This window comes from Rutilus rutilus (assembly GCF_951802725.1).
Source record: "Rutilus rutilus genome assembly, chromosome: 4".
NCBI lineage: Eukaryota > Metazoa > Chordata > Actinopteri > Cypriniformes > Leuciscidae > Rutilus > Rutilus rutilus.
Genome location: NC_140212.1, coordinates 16,578,354 through 16,600,071, shown reverse-complemented (window position 1 = coordinate 16,600,071; position 21,718 = coordinate 16,578,354). Strand labels below are relative to the sequence as shown.

At 36.7% G+C, this 21,718-nt stretch overlaps 1 protein-coding gene across 1 annotated transcript in view; it reads right to left on the bottom strand.

The window, feature by feature from the left end:
* The window catches only part of acss3 (acyl-CoA synthetase short chain family member 3), a 34,277-nt gene extending 17,706 nt beyond the window's left edge, over positions 1–16,571 (bottom strand). The window contains exons 1-8 of the mRNA XM_084408385.1: positions 16,029–16,571; positions 14,911–15,055; positions 14,274–14,462; positions 14,020–14,154; positions 12,610–12,750; positions 9,158–9,238; positions 8,528–8,623; positions 5,657–5,808 (exon numbers count right to left, since the gene is read on the bottom strand). Of these exons, the coding sequence (XP_084264511.1) occupies positions 5,657–5,808; positions 8,528–8,623; positions 9,158–9,238; positions 12,610–12,750; positions 14,020–14,154; positions 14,274–14,462; positions 14,911–15,055; positions 16,029–16,429 (1,340 nt within the window). The 5' untranslated portion in view covers positions 16,430–16,571. The remainder of the gene's footprint in view (positions 1–5,656; positions 5,809–8,527; positions 8,624–9,157; positions 9,239–12,609; positions 12,751–14,019; positions 14,155–14,273; positions 14,463–14,910; positions 15,056–16,028) is intronic.
* Between the last annotated feature and the right edge of the window lie 5,147 nt (positions 16,572–21,718).

Genomic DNA, 21,718 nt, shown 5'->3' with positions numbered 1-21,718 from the left:
CGGAACAAACGTTACTGTTAGATACGCGCATATGCGGGTCCTTTAGGGACACCTAATCTGTAGCCCCGCCTTAGCTCTGAACGCGCGTCTATATCGCTTCAAACACTCACTTTATCATTATACGCGGGCGGCGCGTCCTATTCACTTTGGACGCACGAATGGATTCAAACTGTTCAAGCATCGAACTAGACGCGATAGACGCGAATTTGATGCTCTATTCGCGTTTGGTGTGAACGCAGCAAAATGAACAGGCTGCGATGTCAAGATTGCAGTGCTGGAGTGTGTGTGTATGTGTGTGTCAGAGAGAGAGAGGCACGGGCGCGATCGAACAGTGGAAACATAAAAACATACTCCGTCATTTTCATACAGGACATCATTAAAACTGCAAAAAGTGTTTAGCCTACTTATATTTGTGTAAAACACAACATTGTGCTTTTGTCAAACTGTAAACTCTAAAAAACTGTCAAACTGTAACTGTCACCCAACCAAAATCACACACACACACACACACACACACACACACACGCACACATGCTGTTTAAAAGCAAAAATTATCTCATCTTTTGGACATTCATCATTGCATTGGTTTTCATTTCTTATCCTAAAACAGAGCACTAATCTGTTTATTTTGAAGTTACACATTCTACATTGAATAAAAAAGAAAATCAAATGTGTTTTTAAAAGTAGTATTATTTTATACAGAAATAAATTATTTATAATTCAGATGAGAATAAAGTTAAAGTTAATTAAAATTTTAAGGAAACAAATATTTTGATCTGAAATATAGCAAATTAATTTTAAATTCATTCAGGTTACCAAACATATCTCAAGGTCTTTTGAATAAAGGGTGGCAGTCTTTCATTATCAACTGTTGTTGTGGACTATATACTGGAGAAGTATTTGTTCTCCATTTGAGTGAGATGTTTTTATGTGGCTAATTGAGCAAAGTGCTTCCATATATTTTATTATTAGTAGTATTAGTTCAAGAATAAAATAAAAATATCGGATTGATATCGGTATCGGCAAATAGCCAAAGCTGCGTTATCGGTATCGGTATCGGAAGTGAAAAAGTGGTATCGGGACATCCCTAATTAAAAGTGAGCGAATGTTTGATTATTCTTTTTAACTCTTTAAGTATATTTTACCCGTTCCAGGTTAGGAAACTATGTCGCTCAGAGGTCCTCACGTCTTTTGTTTAACACGGGTCTCACGTACACAAGCTCATCAGTTTTGATCATCAAACAGAGGTAACTGCTATATACCTGAGATCGGTCACATTCACGCTTACACAATCAAAGATACTTTGGTATAGCCCCCATGGAATTGCATACACTTGAATTTAACTTAACGTTTACTTCAGTAGAGGTATGGCCACTACTACAGATATAAGCTGACCAACATTACTTCTCTTATAATATCTTTGGAAACAATTTCAGGGTCAGTCAGAATAAAATCAAATGTTTACAATTTATTGACCAGGTAATAGAACAATAATTCAAAAACCAATTCATAGAATAAAATCATCGGTCAATCAAATATAACAACAACAATTCGGAAATCGAGGAATTATAGAAATATTTACCTGGCAACGAAAACTACACACGCCGATCGTGTGGGAAGTCTACCAACAGCCTCCTCGAACCTTTTGCCAATTTTCCATATAAACCCAGATAATTCAGTATGCCAAATGGTGGTGTCTGTCATTATAATTAGATTTTGGTCCCCTATTGAGGGGTTCACAACTGTGAGATCAGAATTTGAAATTGAACGGGTTCTTGATATCTGTGGAAGGGAATACTGATTTACATACAGGAGGTAGTTTGAATGGAGGATCTGGGGGAGGGAACACCTTTAAAGGACACACCGCATTTCTCATATTTTATAACTTATTTTAGCTTTTCATTATCGCTGGGAGAATGAGACCATTTTACCAGACGCACTGAAACACTTTAAATGATACCAAACATGTATAGTTACTTTCTGTACACTCTTAACATTGCATAGGTTTTAAATGAGTTTTAGGTGAGGAGGAGAAGGGGGGAGCAGGGGGAGATTGCAAAAGTAAGGTGTGAGCTGCACTCTGTGGTGCGTCTCGGATGTTGCTGTTACATATGCAAGAGAGAGTTCAAATGTTAGTTCTCAGGAGAGCCTTTTGTTTTCTCGAGGGGTAGCCCAGACTTGCTGGCACCCACCTTACATGTTCATTTTTCTAGTAAAAAATACAACTTCATTATTGCTACTATGATTTGCATAAGATTTTTATGCAGCATAAATATTCATGAGGTGTCAAAAAATGTAAACGAGCACCATCTACTAAATGACAATACCTATTATGCTATTATTGGACAGTAATGATGCTATAGTATGTTTTGATCTAGTTGGGTTAGAACTGGTAAAACTGTAATGCATTTTATTTTCAAAGCCAGATAATGTGTGTGTGTGTGTGCGTGCGTGCGTTTGTTGCGTGTTTTGTTCATTCGTTTTTAATTTGGACATTGAGTCTGTAATAAAGTTTGATGATGATAAGTCAGCGAGAGGATGAAAATGGTCACGTAGGTAAAGCTTCAGTTTTTTTGTGCAATAAAACTTGATGAACATTGTAGATCACAGGGATAAAAGGGTAAAGCTACAGTATACCTCCAACGACACATCAATGCAATTCCTTTTCTGGTTCATTTTCTCCAGAGTGCGAGCTTTCATAACCATCTATTAACTGGACATTTATGTAAATGATTAATGGCCATGTGACTGAGCCATTAAATGGGCACTGAATAGTTATTACAGGCAGAATATCATTTGAGTGCAAGGAAGAAGTGGAATTGCTGGTCCATAATGGTGCTTTATTTTAAATCAAAGCCATAACCATTGTATAGCAACTCTATACTGCTTTATTGAAACACATCCATTACTATCACCATGGTAACTGCACTTTTTTTTTTTTACCCCCAAATGCACTTTCACAGCAAACAGCAACATAGTGTTTGCAGACAGAACATCCACACTAGAATCAACACTGTAATGGCATTTCTATTAAACTAGGGCTGTTTAGTGAAAGCATTAAAATCTGATAACAATAATTAAATTCACATTACGAGTGCCTATATGCTATATTTTGTTAGACAAAGTAATGATTTGGGGGACAAAACAAAACAGTGGCAACAGACACTAGATAAAATGGAAAAAGGTGTATTTACAGCTATTATTTTAATTTAGGCGTCAACGATGTAGCTCCCCAAACTGAGACTAAGTAGGGAAATTACTTGTAAACAATGTCATGTTACATTTACCTTAGTTAGCAAGAAATAAATAAAAGTATTTTGCTAAATATACGCACTATATTACATATTGTTTAATAATATCACTTAAAATGTTATTATTATAAATATACATTATATTAGTTTGAGCTGTTCATTTTACCCTTTAATAATAAGCTGACAGGGCTCCCTGTATGTTTACGCCATTAGCGATTTTTTTCCTTGAGAAAAATTAACATGCAGCTACTGTACCTGATATTCAAATTAATCAACACTGAATCAAGATCGTAATTGAATCACAAGCTTATGATTTTAAATCGTGAAATTTGAGTCAAGCAATAATAAAAACAGTATCTTACCAGTCATTGTACCATGTAAACATTGTAACATGTCGTCCCTAAACGTCATGAAATTCTGTTTAGTTACCAAATGTTTTGACAATTACAACACACTTATCGTGATGCAAGGTTTTTTGTTTTGTTTTTACAATCTCCCAATCCACCATAGTTCTCACTACAAGCTAAACTCAAAAAGTTGGCAGCCCTGGATTTGCATTATTTAAAAATGACTAAAGGCAAAAGACAAGATTATGAAAACTAAAATAAACGTGTTATGAATAACTACAACTGTACTTCCCATGCTGTGCACTCCGCTTTCCATATCAAACACTTACTGACATCACCATTAACATTACTGGGCGTTCGTTGCTAAGTCCTGTCCATTTGAGATCTCACTCAGTCAGATAATATAGAAGCCTTGCTTTTGCGTGGGAAAGAAAGTATAAGTAAATTTCGTTTTCACTCTGTTCGCTCAGTTTCTGTTTTCCTGAGTTCTTAGTTATAGTTAAGTTTAACTAAGTTAAGTTATTAGTTAAGTTTAGTTCTATGATTGTTAATTAGTCCCTCACACATGTTTCTGTTTAGTTTGATTACCCAGTCTCCATGTATTTAAGCCCTGAGTTTCAATCTGTGCCTTAGTTTAAGGTGGTTGTGTTAGTTTGTTCTCCTATGATCTCCTGAGTGTTCCTTGTTTATTTTATTAAAGACTATTTTTGTTCTCTATCTCTTTCTTTGTGCACTTCATTATAGCCAACGTGACACTGAAAGCCTGATGTCCAATAAGTCACCATTTATTTTGAAAAATAAACGGTCAAACAGCACAATAGCAATGTGCAAAAAAACAGTTCAATGTACCTAGGCTGATGTTTACATTGTAAAGTGGCCCCAAGAAGTATTTGGACACGTAAGCCACAATTAAAAATGTATTTTGTATTATATAACAATTTATTTTTTCAAATTGTTACATTTATCTTAAAGGAATAGCACAAAAAAAAAATCCCCCAAAAATTATGGTTTCAAAATATAGACAAAAAGTCTTTCTGGTCAAACACTTTTAAAGTCACTGGCCCTTGTTTACAAACCGAACAAACAGCAGAAAACTGGGTATTTATCAAAATGGGCATGAGCGGTGGCTACGGTCAAATCTCACGTCATGTTTCTTCTCCCATACGCAAGTTTTTGCGTCCAGCATAGAAAATCTGGTGGAGAATTGTATTTGTTTTTTGAGAAAAGCATTTTGACTGAAATGAAAACATATGAAGCCAAGCCACATATTCATCATTTAAAAAATGTGTTGCCAATGGTAAAATATTTTATTGATAGTGTGTCATTTAGTCTATCCATAACATTAATAAAGTATTTTCTTGTAGTAAATAATTTAATTGTTTGCAATTACGAGGTTACCAGGTGTTTTTGGTATAAGATCAATTTATCTTTCATGAAATTACTTCCTCTTCTTGGCCAGGTTAAGTTTCTCCACGTCATAAACTCTTTATATGGATGTGATATTTAAATTACAACTGTTTCAGACGCCACATTTATTAACGTACGATCATTCGTACGATGGGATTGGCGGCATACGAATGTTTCATGAATCACACATGAACCCTGTCGTAAGATGATTTCTGCACTCATTTCTACGTTAGATTGGACCACTATGAGGGGAACTGACTTGCATCTATGAAAAACGTCCTACTTGTTCAGTGTTCAAATAATTAGCTAAAAGTTCAAAAGTGTCTCAGAAAAGTAGTTACCTCTGAGGAAAGCAGCATTATTTGCCACTTGGTTTGATGCTTTGTATCTAATGCACTGATATTCAGATATTTATTATTATATTATTATAAGTGTCCAAAAACTTTTTTTGGGACCACTGTAAATACATAGAGACAGAGATTACTTAAATATACTGCACGTAAACACGTCATTAAATTTTAGGGGAAGCCGTGTTTGCTGTGTAGTCGCCACTGATCCAAAAATAAAACAAACTTGTTTGCAGATGCCTCACTGCATGTTACATGTCGTGGGCCATTATGTGAACAGGTACAGGTACAGATTTGAGTTTACCTGCTGAGTGGGTACTGTTTCCCGTGTTCTGCCTGAGGGTCTTGTTGGCGAATGGCTCTGATAGCAGTGGGAGCGGTAAACATGGAGGCTGTTCCATGCTCAGACATCACACGGAAAAAGGCCCCAGGGTCCGGAGTCCCCACAGGTTTACCCTGCGGAAACAGCAACTGCTTAAAGCCTCAGAATGCATAAATGAGGCCAATGTCTTGAGAAACCATGGGAAAATGGTTCAATATTATGTTAAAAAAAATCAACAAAATTACTAAAGATTTCCAATTTAATAACCACAGAAGTTTTCCAGTCTTTTGAAAAAAGTAGAATTTTATATCCTACTGAAGTTGCTAAAGTTTAATATTTTGCGCAGCCCTTTGTTGCAAGTATAACAATTTTCCCAACATTTTTCCCAACAGTCTCCCAGTGTCAGACTGGATCAGCACAGGCATTTGCTGCGGTTGGAGAGTGAATATTAAATCAAGGATGTGTTTGAAATGGAGAGTGGTTTGAAAAGGTGCCTGGGTGGCAGATGGCCAAACCGTATGGCAAAGGAACAGAATGATATTGTTGCAGAGAGATTGCACACACAAGTAGCACTGCACAACGCTGAGCTGTTCAAATATTCATGTTTCTGCCATGCTGCTCAGAGAGAATTCTCTCAGAGCTAAACGATGACTTCATATTACAACAAATCAAACGGATTGCACACAAACCTCTCTTGTTTCTAGAACAGTTCATTTTAGTGAGAAAAAAATGGCCAATCAATTTCAAAGTTATGAGATTTTTCTTAGACAAGCTTTGAACATAGATAACTAATAATTATTGTGACATTTAGGTGTTGTTATAGAAACAAAAATATAGGTCTACCTACGGCTGATTGATTTCAAAGAAAGAAAGTAAAGGGGGAAGAAACATCAGCTTCCCACGGATAATTGTTTAACTGAACAAGAACAAGGTTTTTCCTTGATTTACAATGTTCTTCAAAACAAGGATCTGCATCTGTTGCACGTCGGCATCAATCAGTAATTGGCAGGCGTTTAATGTTTGTTTTGTTTACCCTACTGAATCACTTGCTATGTAATATAAATTATCCGATATTAAATAGATTTCTGATTTTTGAAGTGAGTGATGTTTGCTCAGACAGGTTTTGCCAGGTCTTTGCTTTGCAGTTGCTAAAGTGTTCTGAGGGCTTTTCAGTGCATTGCTAGTTGGTCTTAGGGGGTTCTTCGTTATTGATAGGGCACTGATAGGTAATTATTAGTGTGATCTGGATGGTTACTTACTAGCAAAACAGCCCATAGTCTAAATACTGCTGCTGCTGTTGTTTTTTTTTGTTTGCCCATTTACTAAAACTGTATGATGGCCGGTTGCTTAGAAAGTAAATCCCACCTATGCTGTCATCTTATCTTGAAAATTCTGTCATTGTTTGCTCACCATTATGTCGTTCCAAACCTTTCTTCCTTGTAAACAAAAGAAGATCATTGGAACGTTGGGGTCAAAGCAACATTTGACCTCACTGAATTTATGAACAAGAGATAAAACAATAATTTTGTTTTCAAAAATCAGCTTCATGTTCCAAAAAAAAGAAGAAGAAAAGAACAGATTTAGGATGACATGAGGGTGAATTAATGAAAAATAAATATATATAAACATTTTTGGGTGAACCAATTACTTTAATACGTTCTTATTGTAGTGCAATTTGGAGATTTGACATTTTTAAATTAAAAAAATTAGAGAAAAAAAGACCCAATATTTATTGTGATATGCACTACACAAATAAATCTGAATGATTCATATTATTTTGAAGTAATGATATACAGTAGTCAACAAGTGGATCAAAACCTTTCATCAAAGTTATACATGAATTTTGAACAATACCCGTTTTTGTCTTAGGACAACTTCAAATGTTGACTACTGTCCCAGATTTCCCAGATATTACTTTATTAATTTCTTTCAGCTTTAGTTCTGTACAAAGACAACATAAATATCTACAATATTACACTATTTTTCTTACAAATATGCATCACTTGCAAGGGGGTGATTATATTTGGGGTCATTGGCATCAAAAAGTTTGAAACCCGTTTTCTAAGCAATCACCACTACTGAATAAATTAGATCAGGTTTGGCATGTTGCATTAGTTGATAGTATAAACCCAATACGACCATAAATGTGCATAATTACAAAAGACATTAATTGAAACAGCCTGAGGGCTTTTTGGTCTGGGCTGCGTTTCCCAAAAGCATCGTAAGCCTAAGTTGATCGTAGAACAATTGCCACCAATGGTCTCTACGATCAACTTAGGCTAACAATGCTTTTGGGAAATGCAGCCCTGGACATTAACATTGTATGAGAGATCTGTTGAAATCAAACTTCCATTACAGCAGACTAATAAATTCTGCTAGCATCTCCCATTTTCTCATGTGGAGCGAAACAACATCTAATCAGCAGAGGAGATGCCAGTGCTGAATACACCTTGACAGAAAACCAAACACAATCTGATCGTCTCCCACCGAGTGCAAATGATTTTAATATTCATGCTGCGATCTCAGCTAAGACTCAATGAGGAGAACTAGTTTAATACTATAAGAGCTGCTTTGTTACCAGTACAAAAGCTTACGAAAAGCGACAGCAAATCGAATGCTCAACAAAGTCAAACCGAGCCAGTGATTCAGGAATTTTGCTTTAGAGAGTCCCCTCGAGAAATGAATGCTAGAGCCTGTAAAATTCCACAGTACGGACATCAGTTCAGCATGAGTGTCAGGATACAGTAAACCACAACAGCAGGTAATTGAGTGTTAGCTGGAGCGGTCCACAGGTCAAATGCTGGAAAGCACTCATTTCACATTCGCACATTTTTGCACACATATGCCCTGTACCTCGTAGAGCACGGTTGTGTTGCCGTGTAGAAGCGGACCGTAGCAGATATACGAGTGGCCCACCACCCAGCCAAGGTCAGACGCGGCCCACCAGACCTGACAGAGAGAGACGTGAAGGTTAAGCGGTGTGAGACAGAAGCTTTTTCAAGGGGTCATGTCATGCATTTATCATCATTTTGGGCAACCAAGGTCAGACTAAAACTATCAAAAAGCTTGTAAACTTCAGACGAGAAGGTGCTGTCACAATAGAGAAATTATGACTATTCAGAAATTGGACAGGCAAAAAAGTCCATTGTCTATAGTCAATAATGTAGCGATGTATGAAGCACAGCTCATATATAAGTCACTTTTAAACCAATCAGCTTTCCAGCTTTCTGTAGGTCAATGCAACGAATTTGCACTGGAAATCTTTAGTGCAAATGCTAAATTTCAGATGGTGTGGATTCCTATTGAAATGACTGGATAACGTCCACAAAAATCCGCAACTTTTTAATGAGCACTCGTTTTAGATAGGGGAGGAAGAATTTGAAGTACATCAAATCTTTTTTCTTAACAAAATTTATAAAAATGTAGATCTTCATGACATTACCACTTCACAGATCATTACAAAAATCACAGATCATGACATACCTCACCAGGAGACAGTCCATAAACGTTAGACATGGTCCAGTTTAACATCACAGCATATCCTCCTGAATCTCTGACTACACCCTGAAGAGAAGAAAGAAAAGAAAGACCTTATTTACAGGAAACAAACATCACTGTTAAGGCCTGTCCATTCCAAGAACGAGAACAAAATGGCAAGATAACTATAATGATAATAAAAATATTAATTTTTCTGTGCAATTTTTTCCCTTAACGGTGCAGCAATGCATTATGCGAGTACGCCAGATAAATCTGTCTTTAACCGAATGCATGTCACTCCAGTTTCACTTTATTATAATTTTCATGTAATGGCAAATATTTGTGGTCATTGTTTTATTTTATTATTAACTTTTTATTCAAGTAATGGCTTAAATAAATAAATAAATGGTGTGAAAGCGAAAATCTTTATTTAGAAATTATTATTCCATAACATTTTAATATTCATAACAACAACAACTATGGTATACTGATAGTGGCTGGGTTACAAAATCAGCGTGAATGGAAAGTGAACTGAAGTGGGTTGGAAAGGTCTGCTTTAATACTGCTATTATTATTATTAACTTTCAATTATTCATGTAAATAATTATTCTACCTATTTTTTATTTACAAAGCCTTCAAGACAATCATGTATCATGTAACCATTTATTTCATAATCATGTGAGATGAACAAAACACAATTAATCGCCATTATCTGTATTACAATTCATTTTGTCCTTAGTGTCAGTAAATCATTATCAAATCAGGCTGAGGACTGATACTGAGGGACACATTTTGAGTTGTAGGGTGATAATTAGATCCTGTGTGTGCCAAGCAGACTTAGATCCATAAATCTGTGGGGTGTGTGTGTGTGTGTGTGAGGGCCATTAGCAAGTGTTTTATGTACAGAGCAGCATTGCCTTGAGCCATATATTTCATACTGGCTGAAGACAGGGTCAGTGGAGAGCCGTATTTGTTCGCTCTGCCTTCAGGCCTTGTACCTTCCTCCTTTGCTCCTTGTACTCCCTTCTCTTGTCTTGCTTCTTGTTCAGTCCAAGTACATATAAAAGTGAGTTGTTAGGGATTGACAAGCACCTGAGGCATGCTGACGCAAATTTCAAGACGCTTTTCACCTCTTGGACAATATTAAATAGACAAAATAAACATTTTCTTGGGGTGGAACAGTAGAATAAGTAAGGTGGGACATTTGATGGGATCATGTAGGAATTACAAGTTAAAGAATACACTGCTTAAAATGGTTAAAAACAACCATTGCTGGGTTATTTGGCACCCCGGTTCTGAGTAAATATTGGACATAGATATTATTTCTGGGTAAATATTGCATAGAACACATGCTGGGTTATTTTATTTTGGGTTTTATACATTAACCAATTTCTTAGGTTGTTGCATAGTGCTATGCCAAACAACCTCATACTGAAGGTTATTCTTTTTAAATAATAAATCTAAAATCACTCTTAAATATATAGGACAGGGACAGTATAAAATATTCAATCATTTTTATTCAATAACAACTCAGTCTTTGACAATCATAAAACACTCAAAAACATATTGAAAATGTTTTAGAAAGTGTCAGGATCAGCCTTGGAGAATCTGTGGGAAGAAAACTGGCATCAGTAGAGTATCAGTCTGTTCCAATTCATTAAATAACAATCTTATGCTAATAATCATGTTTGCAAAGCTACATCAAAAACAGCTTTACCTTGTGTCATCTCGTCTGCCAGACATTTAAGTTTCAACCCATCAAACGCGACACTAGCTAGATACTAGACCAATAGAGTGCTCGCATTGTAGTCAACAGAGAGGGACTGTATAAACCGCATGAGCATGTCAACTTTGTTGCATAGAGCGTTGACGTGTCTCAGCCCTGGTTGCAGGATTCGTTTGGCAGGGGGTCAAACTTCCATTTGACGGCACGTGACGTCGTTTACTCTGAGTGTAGATCCGGTGTATGAAGCGTTTGTGGAAGGAGAGCGTTCCAAGCAGGCGTTAGCTGTGATGGACATGTAAACAAAAAAGGTATAATGTGAGAATACAGATGTTTTTACTGTTTCTACAGTAAAAAAATCAAATGTTAGGAAAACAATGTAATACAAACCTTAATTTTATTCAGGAAGTTTCCCTTCAGGACGTTTTCTCTCAGAACAGACCACAAATGACCGTTGGCAAATGTATCCAGTTTTAACCAGTTTGGCACAGACTACCCAACATTGGGTTACATTGACCCAGCGCTGGGTAGGTATGTAGGGGGTTTCTTCATTTGTATTGTCAGTACAACTGACCAAGCAGCTGAGTTACACAAAAACTACCCAGCACTTGGGTAATAATAATAAAAAATAACCCAATAAAAATTACCAAACAGGCTGAACCAAAAATATAACCCAGCATTTTTAGCTGATATTTTGCTGGTCATCAAAAACACTGAGAATATCGCAATGATTTTAAGGCATTTTAAAAAAACATGGCATACTTGAAAAATAAAAACAGCCTGCAGCTTGGAAATACCCAGTCAAGCCAGCTGTGACAAAGTTACTGGTGCATGCTTATTAAAATAATTACAATATTTTGCAGAGAGTGAGAGGGATACTTTTAGTGTTTCTTTCAGTGAATTGATCAGCTACTATTCACATAATGAGAAAACATGATACCTTAAATTAGGAGTTCAATGTTTGTAACTTTTTTTTTAACTTTAACTTTTTACTTTTTTTTTACCTATAGTGAGGAAAACACACACACACACACACACACACACACACACACACACACACACACACACACACACACACTATGTAACGGCCAGAGGCTATGGAATAGGGATGCTCATAATTAACTGGTTAACCGACAAAAGCATTTTTCAAGCTATTTTGAAAATGTTTACTGCATGTAGCCTACCTCTCTCATTTAGCACAAATTCAAACGTTTCCATATTCGCTTCCATATGTTATTCCATATTTGGATGCTAATCTATTATGTATTGTGTAAACTATAGGCTTTGTACTTATGTTCCAATAATAACGTAAAACATCCTCCTTCACGTGCTTAGCTTGGCACCACAGTGTTGCGGTGATCAAAATGCTACCAACATTATATTTGCATTGTTTTAAGAATAGATTTAGGGTTTGGGGTAGGTATGGACGTTAATAAAGCCTCAAACCACATGAATACTGTGCTCTAGTAAGCTTCTTTTTGTTAGCGAAAAGCTTACAGAGCTTCAGGCAGCATCACAGCAAAAGGCTAAATCCTTTATACTAAAACAAGCTTCTTCCTTCTTATCTTGAATACACAAGAGAGTTTATAAAGACGTATGGCTCATAGTCTCCTGCTAACACAATACGCAATAAACAAAGCACCAAACAGCATGGATCTATTCCACTGTAAACAATTTCATTCGTTCCCTCAGCTGCGTGCTTTATCGCTGTGTACTGTCATAAACAATATTTTACCTTAGGAGTGCCAGTAGTGCCGGAGGTGTACAGGACGTACAGAGGATGATGAGCGGGGACGGAAACACAGTCATGAGGGCGGGCAGTGGCCATTTCCTCCTCCCAGTCCAAACTTAGGTCAGGACGCGTGGACACCTTTTCCTATGGGAAAGAAATGGGTGAAAGCATGCAAGAATGATCAGAGAATGATATTAGGAAGCAAAATGCTCAGTCCAGGCAGCAGTTATTTTAGTATTATTTAAATAATCGTATCATTTTTATTAATATTTTGAATTAGCTTTTATTTTTGTTTGATCATTGTTTTTGTAAATTGTTCTTTTATCTTTCATCTAATATTTAGATTTTAATTTAGCTTTATTTCAATTAACAAAAAAGTTTTAATAGTTTTAGTTTTACTTTTGGTTTTAGTTAACAATAGCAACACTGCCAGGCAGTCATAAAGGTTATTTTGTTTCAATTTTATGGGAAGTCCAAAGTGAAAATCCAGTGTTTCAGGCCTTAAAGGAATAGTTCACATAAAATATTAAATTCTGCCATGATTTATGCAACGTGATGCTGTTTCAAAGCTGTATGACTTCCTCTTTTGTCCCCTACTTGTATTTCAGGCATATCGCATTCAGACACACTTATCCAACAAAATCAACTGTTGCATTTTGATATTTGCGAGCAATGGACACATTGTACAAAAAAACAAAAAACAAAAACCCTGTAATTAATCAAATTAATTGTTTAATTTGTGTTTCTAGTTTCAAGTGTTTCTCACAAACACAAAAAAGGTTTTTATTAAGTCTATAGACTCGTTTTACGTTAATTTGATTAATTAACCCAGTGTTAACCCAGTGTTTTGGTATTTGTTGTGGCAGTGCATGGATGTGTTTTCATTCTAATCAAGTAGTTTTGAATATTCCAAAATCTTCTGTAAATAAGATCCTGTTACTGAGTAATCTTCTAAAGTTCTAACAGGATGTACTGGGGCTGGCAAATTCTCCCCTCACATATGATTTATTTAATTTTTTTATTGTTCGTCTTCACAAACCATGCGGGATTCATCCTGTATCCCAAACCGCTGGAAAATTGAAAAGCTATTTGCAAACAGTTTCCATGACAACACAGGATGAAGCTTAAGCAATTTCCTGCGTTGTGAAATCAACATACTGATTGTAGATGTAGCAACATGAGAAAACACATTTAAATTAAATTTAGCTAGAGTTTTTTTAAATGCTTAAGGCTTTGAACATTTTATTTCCTAATGTATTTTGAGTGGTACAATATAAAGTACAGCTAAACAAATGAAGAAAGACTAACTTACTTCTAACTATCTTCTCTTTTAACAGTTAATAGGCAGTAAAAACTGTGCCAGTTTGACAATGAAACTGGCATCCAGGTGCCGTGGGGTTTCTGGTAACTCACCATGCTGGGCCGGTTGTAGATGAGGACTTTGTGTGGTTTGTGAGTGCTGAGCTCCAGAGCTTTCTCCACCAGGGGAATGTACTCCACTCTTCTGCCTGGCTCGATGCCATATGATGCTGTCACCAGCAACTTGGGCTGCGGGGAAAAAGATGATTTAAAGGAGCAAGTGGTTTTCGCAACCTCAGCAGAGATATGCATTTACAAAAATAGCTTTTTATTATTCATTTTCATAAAAAGAAAACCCAATGGCTTGCCTTAGCATGGTCGATACGGACGGAGAGCTCTTTGGAGGCAAATCCTCCAAATATGAGGCTGTGGGTGGCACCAATACGGGCACATGCCAGCATGGCAAACATGGCCTGAGGAACCATAGGCATATAGATCACCACCAGATCACCCATCTTCACGCCATGCCTCACCAGAACCCCCGCCAACCTGGACACCTACAAACAGGCGTGTGGAAGCTGAACTTTATGGATATGTATTCAAACTGGAGGCAAGTCAGAATATAAATTAATCAAAACAACAGAAAATGTACACTGAATGCATATTTGTCCAGCATTTTATGAAGTGTAGGAAGGTTCTTGGTTTCAAAGGCTTGATGTGCGGTCAACATTTGATCTTGTCCGGTGAATTTTCGTGGGCAAAATCAAGTCATTTCAATAAGTACCTACACGACTGGGAATTTCGCCAAAGATTCCCCATACAGATTTATCCACGGGTTCAAGTTGGTCACGCAAATTCACTCCATTGACCAGCAGAGAGCTGCTTTTTTTGAAAGTACCTTCTGTGTGAGCTGTGCTTCATACATCGCTACACTATTGACCACAGACAATAGACCATTTTTGCCCGCGAAATTTCGCTAATGCGACTGCACCTTCTGTGTTTTACCTGCTCCTGCATTTCTCTGTATGTGATGACCTGTTTAGTGCCGGTAACTGGACTGTCATAAATGACAGCTGCTTGATCACCTCTTCCATTCTCCACATGCCGATCAACAGCATTATAACACATATTCAGCCTTCCTCCAACAAACCTGTAATGGAAACATTTGTTCTTAAAGAAATAGTTGAACAAAAGTAATACTCATGTTATGATACCTTGACCATGATACATTTAAAATGCTTAAAAAATACCAATCAAAATGTTCAAAATACCATTTACCATCAATGCATTTCAATAGGGTAAAATAATGCCCAGCCACTATTTCAGCTGCCTTGGCTTTGCAAATATTTTTTCCATTGGAATTTTTTTCAGGTCTTTGACTTGAAAACATGCACCAGCTATGAGGTGAATCATAGCATTATTACAAACTTTAATATGAGGCAAAACATTTATTTGAAAATCGGAAAGTACAAGAGAAAAAAACTAAACCAATGGATGCATATAAAACTTCTGATTTTAAGACATATATATATATTATTTTATTTATTTTTTCAATGTCATTCCCCAACCCACTAAGAAATAAAACCTGCGTTTACCACCATAAACATAATCTTAAATATGTATTAGTACCACTTTGGTTGTTATTGGCTAAGATTAGAAAACACTATGCCCTACCTACAGAAGGGGTTCGCGCTGTTTTGATTGGCCTATACACACTTGCGTCAGACATACGTCATTCCGGTGCGTCGCGCGCCATCAGCGTTGCGTTTTTAAAAGAGTTAAAAAGTTAAAAAGAAATGCAAATTGTCATAATTTACTATTCCTCATGTTTTGTTTCTCCCAAAAAGCCATTTCTTTCAGTAGAACTGTTGCTTTGAAGAATGTTGACTGAACGGCTCAGTCATTAACTTTCATAGCATTTATTTGTCCATACAGTGAAAGCGAATGGTGACTGAGTCTGTCATAGTAGGCCTACCTCACATCATTTTTGGTGAACTTTCCCTTTAACAACAGGTCTCACGCCTGAGACCCATGTAATGTGTTCAATTCCATTATGTTACTGTTGAAAGTAACAGTAATGTAAACATATTGTCAACGCCCCCTAATACTGTAACTTTACGTACCATTTTGGAAACACTGTGTCCGTATTATCCAGAGTTTTGTTCCAGTGTTCAAACCAAGTAATTCCACGAGCCGCTTCACTCCAGAACTTTTCGGGTTTGTCACGTGCCAGGCCAAACGCGTCCTCATAAGTGTGTTTTGATGAAAACGCACGAATAAAATGTTTCCTGTATGCGTTATAATTTGTGTTTGGCTTATAAGCAAGCGGTATACATCCCTGTCCAATATTTGTCTTTTCCTTTTGCAGGTAACATGGTCCAGACACACCTGTGCAAGAAAACTTCAGACCCAACAAACCTCTAGAGCCAGCAGCACTCACTGTTTTGTTACTTTCCTTCACTCTAGACGCAGTTACATTTCCAAAGCAGATGGGTTTTAAACGCGTAGTTTGGAAAAGACGCATGTTTTGGGGTTATCTTTTCAGAATATCGTCGTTTCAGCTCCAATGTTTGCTGACGAAGAACGCTGAAAAGAGCGAGCTCCAAATTTCCCAACTCAAAAATGGCCGCGCAATAATTCAATACTACAGATCACAGGCAGAGGCCACTCCAAGATACTGCAATCCATGCAATGAGACCGTTACGTAATGTTGGGGCTTTCTGAGGTGTCCTGCATGATTTATGAAACACAATGTTTAAGCACTGCTATAGTATGCATATAAATGCGTCTAGGAAAATAGCCTATACGATTGTTTTCGAACTGTTTCTAATGCCAAGAACCTCAAAATATGAAGGCAGCTATATATTATCATGTACAGACATTTTTAATAGGCTGACTGTGAGCTGTGTGAGAACAAATGTTAAGGGTGATATTAATCCTGCAAAGCCTGAAACATGAAAGAATAGTCAAACAATCTAGTAGAAGACAAGATGCAAAAATAAATGTTTCTCAAAAGACTGATGTATTTTAACACAATGTTTCTAAAAAAATGATGTATGGATAATCAAATAAACCTAAGTTGCTTCAGGTTGGATAAGTGATCCTGTCTCTCTAAATATTACTAACATTCTTATGTTTGCTTTAAAAAAAAAAAAAAAAATCATTCATTCAGTCAAAGATTTCACAACAACTATGTGTACCACAACCTGAAGATGGCCATTTTTAGAATGGTACTAAAACATTTACTTGCTAAAAAAGTAAAAAACGATCAATCGAACAACAGAAGGCATGTGGAAGATTGTGTACAACAGGTTTTTTGGCAAAGTGTTAATAATGTTGATGATCAATTTAAAATCATATAATATATGACAGTATGCTTTATAGGGTTAAAAAGACAACATGTTTTTTTTATATATATATATATATATATATATATATATATATATATATATATATATATTTGCACAGCACTGTATTCAAAGACGATTATTAAAAATACTATGTGGAAAATATTTACTTTGTAATAAATGTAGTCTTTTTCTACTCTGAGCACTGTTAGCTTTAAATAAATAAAAATAAAAAACACACAATTCAATGGACAGAATTCAATTCAATTTTTCAGAATAGGTATTGTTCCAAAGCAGCTTTGCCTTAAAACCCTTTTAAGCAAGCTGAAGGCGACAGTGAACAGAGGAAACCGTATACAACACACTCTTTAGAAAGCAGAATAAAACTGTAATAATGTCAAGGGTTTGTTTTGTTTTACACTATTGGTCTCTGAAATCTTCCACCTGTACCTCATCTTTATACACTTGTGGTTTGCTTTTTGGAACAGATTATAAATACTTCTGTCACAGGAAAACGCTTAAATATGTTTTTGTTTTGTTTTTTCCGATGGATTTTTTCTTACAGTGAACAGTATTCCACATCATATAAACATTTCGGTTGAAATAATAGATTCCACTCATATAGAACATTTTCACTTACTGTCTACTTCCATAATGGAAAAGAGCAGATTGGACAATCTGCAAAATATCTCATTTTGCATTTCACAGAGGAAAAAAAATTATGCAGGTTCAGAATGACATGAGGGCGGGTAAATGATGACAGAATTGTAATTGTTTGAACTTTTTGAATTCTTTTAAACTGTTTTTCGGAGGCAATGTCTTATGCAGGGCTCTTGCAAGACCAGCTATTTCAGTCATTAATGCCTGCTGTCCGTGTACATACACCTCTCTGACTGCTGATTGCAGTCCCATTTTAACTGTGCAACCTGGACACTGTGATTGAGTCATTCATCAATCTTGCTGGCAGTTAAGGGATGATGTGATTTACAAATCGCTTGTGCAATGTTTTCTATTAGAGTGGCTGAGGCGATTAATGCTAAGTGGTCCTGGTCTTGTGTGGCAGATTGTCCGTATGCAGATTACGAAGCGAATTGCTCAGGATTTAATAGAACTGAATAAGATGAATATATCTTGCAGAATGATGCACATTGCTAGATTGATGACATTTACCCTTTTTGGTTGCAAAACAATGATGTAACCAACTGTTACAGCAAAACAGCAGCATAAAAAGCTGGTAAAGAAATAACTACAACGGTGAGTCTGCTGAAAAAGTATATATAGGAGGCATATCATACATTTCTATCATTGTTTTTGCTCCCACTTGAGGCCCACTTGTAATCCAAGTACAGTTTTTGAGGCAAAACTGAAGTTACTCATGTGGTTTTTCATAACCCTTTTACATTTAAAGGGGAATAGAGGACTTAATCAATTTTTTGAACATAAATGTGTGTCGGCAGTGTGTGTACACAACAGGTACCGAACTGTAACTGTAAAGATAAACCAGGTATCCTTGAGCATTCTTTCCTTTTAGGGTTGCATTTTGTGACATCACATCCTGTTTTTGGTTCGTTTAGATGTCTTTCGTCCATGTTCCGTTCATATTTCAGTGAACCGCACTAGAGTTCATTTGGAAATGGGCCGAAACCCCCTAAAAATGTGTGTCTCTGTCCGCTTGTTTGGTGCACACCAGGCTTCGAAATAACCCATAGCAACCGCACCAGAGTTCATTTTAATCAAACCAAACCTACTAACTGTATACACATCCAAAATGTGCCACATAAACTGTTAAGATCAGACTGACATAATCAGGAACACTGTTAAATGAAAACTTCAGTCACTCTTTCCCAAGATTGGGATCCTTCAGAAGAATACGCAGAGTTGTAGGTGCTACACACAGCCAGAAACAACACAAGGTTTGATAAACTTCATCATATTTTAGTTTCATCTTTAGTTCTTCTACGGTGTTTAGGAATAACAGCATCTATATGGCTTCCTCCTCCTTAAAAAATGTCCGGAACAAGTTTCTGAACACCTAGTAAGGAGTCATCGACGTGTCATAAGTTTAGAATATAATGCTCTAATTTCAGTAAATGTCCTCATTGGACTGGAGATGATTTCCATTCTTGAAGTTCAAGTGTGTCTTGTATCTCAAAAGATAAAGGAAAAATTGATTCCTTATAATACAACCCTTTTTAACTTGTGCTGAATCATCAAATGACTCCATTTAAGTCTCTATTCTGCCTGGCATCTGACATTTGCCTCAACACGCTGATCTCCATTTGCATGTATTTGCTTTAGCTTTTGCATTTTCAATGGTCTCACAGCACGTCTTCATCTCTGATCTGCATTCAGCAAGCACATCACACGAACTGTACATCTTCAATTAGTTTCCTCCCTGTGTTGCAGGATTCTAGACAAGAATCAAGCCTTAGAACTTAATGCCCGTCAACTTGCTTCCAGCGCTTATTTGTCAGTACGAGGACTTTCTAAAACAGAGCCATTCATATTACCATAACTCCCTCTCTCACTGGCGGTAATAGCACAGCTATTGTTTGACTGTAAATTTTTCATTTTTTTTCGTCTGCTGCCCTGATGTGAGCATGTGGAAGGGTGTCAATGATCTTACTACATTGACTATTTTTACATGCACAACTTTTGTTTCAATCAGACTGAATTCATTCCGATTGATGAATCTGAATGTAGTGTTTACATGAACGCTGTGATTGGGTTGATGTGCGTGTTTATATGTCACGCAAGCTTCAAATCGGAATATATTTTTTGACATGCGCACACTGCATGAATATACAGAGTTTCCTGCTGTTTGCGCATAATAACCATTCTCCCACATTGGTTCTTTATTTGTTTTAAACAGCAGACTTAATATTTATCCATTTCTGGTCATAATTTGGAGACAATGAGCATATGAATGCTTATGCTGCTTATATTTATCACGCAGTAGAAATGGACCAAAACCAGTCGTCCGTGGATGAGAATCTGAAACAAGGACTGGTGGGAAGTTGTCCTGCTCCACTTCACAGACGCTGAGTGAAAGGAGGATTTTAGAATGACGGGACATTCATTTATATGACACTTTATTCAACAGGAACAACAGCTTGTTCCGCGCGTCATACGTCATTACTCTATTTCTAAGTCATTGCACATGCACAGTCCTTTCAGTTTCGGTTTTCAAATCAATCCGATCAAGTGTTTACATGTCCTCTCGATCGAATTAGAAAAGAAATAAACCACCCCATTCAATCCGATCAAAATTTCATTCGGATTGAGCTCCGTCGGATTAAGGTGAAGGCTTTTCAGTCCGATTGAGCCGTCAATCCGATTACTAACGGATTATTTGGTTGCATGTAAACGTAGCCAATGTAAAGGCACTCAGTGCATTATGTAAGAGCCTGTATCGCTTCCTTTCCTCTACTTAACATCTGATTTGATGAGTGGCAATTTAATTAGTGCAGCTGAAGCTGATGGACAGCCACTCTTGCATGGGCTTTAGTCTGAGTCAGACATGGAGAGAGAGCAAGATGGGTGTAAAATGCTTATAAGCTGGCTGAGAATTAATAGTGGAAAAACAGACATCATTACACACTGAAAAAAAATATATATAGTGTAGGATTTACTTTGAAACAGTTTTCACTCAAAAATTTCTAGTAAGTTTCACCAAATATTATATGTGACACTTGCCTTCACAAACACCACTAAGAAGAGCATTCGAGCAGGCCATGTTTGACATATCCAAATATCACAATGACATGCCGTTTGGTTTGTTTTCTGAGACGTGTCAAAGTAACACGCACACTTCCATTCATCTCGACGTTTCATGAACCAGACAACAACATCCGCCTCTGTCGTGCTAAACGGGGGAAAAGAACAAAAGTGAGCTGTCTCTCAAAGCACGCATATGTGATCAAACAGCAGCCGTCTTGTGTCTGCCCCCTTCAAGCCATTTTTATCTCACGATATTCTGTCCTTGCACTGAACACGTCTCTGTTCGGAAGGCGTCCTACAGGGATGTGGTGTCATGTTCCAAAACTTCCTGACAGCCAAATGACTATAAGTGCTGTTTTCTTGAGGAAAGTGCAGATACATCGAACGAACGATAGTATTTCTAGTCTGAATAATAAGATAGCTCTTCCTTGGACTTTTCTGCTCAAAAAAAGCTAAAATCAGGCATTAATAAAAAAGGAAACATCTTTGCTAAAGGCCATAGACTATACTGTGTTGTTGCATCATACAATTGCGTGCCATTCAGACTTTAAAAATGCCTTTTAAATCCTTGTATTTGTAAGTCAAGTCAAATTAAAATGGAATTCAATTCAAAGATTTTTTTTATAATAATAAAAATGTACAGTATTTATATAAACCTTTTGGTTATGTTTTGTCACACAACTAGTTTATTTAACTGTGAGTAAATTCCTCATCCTGCCATTGATAAACATGCTGTTGTGAATTGT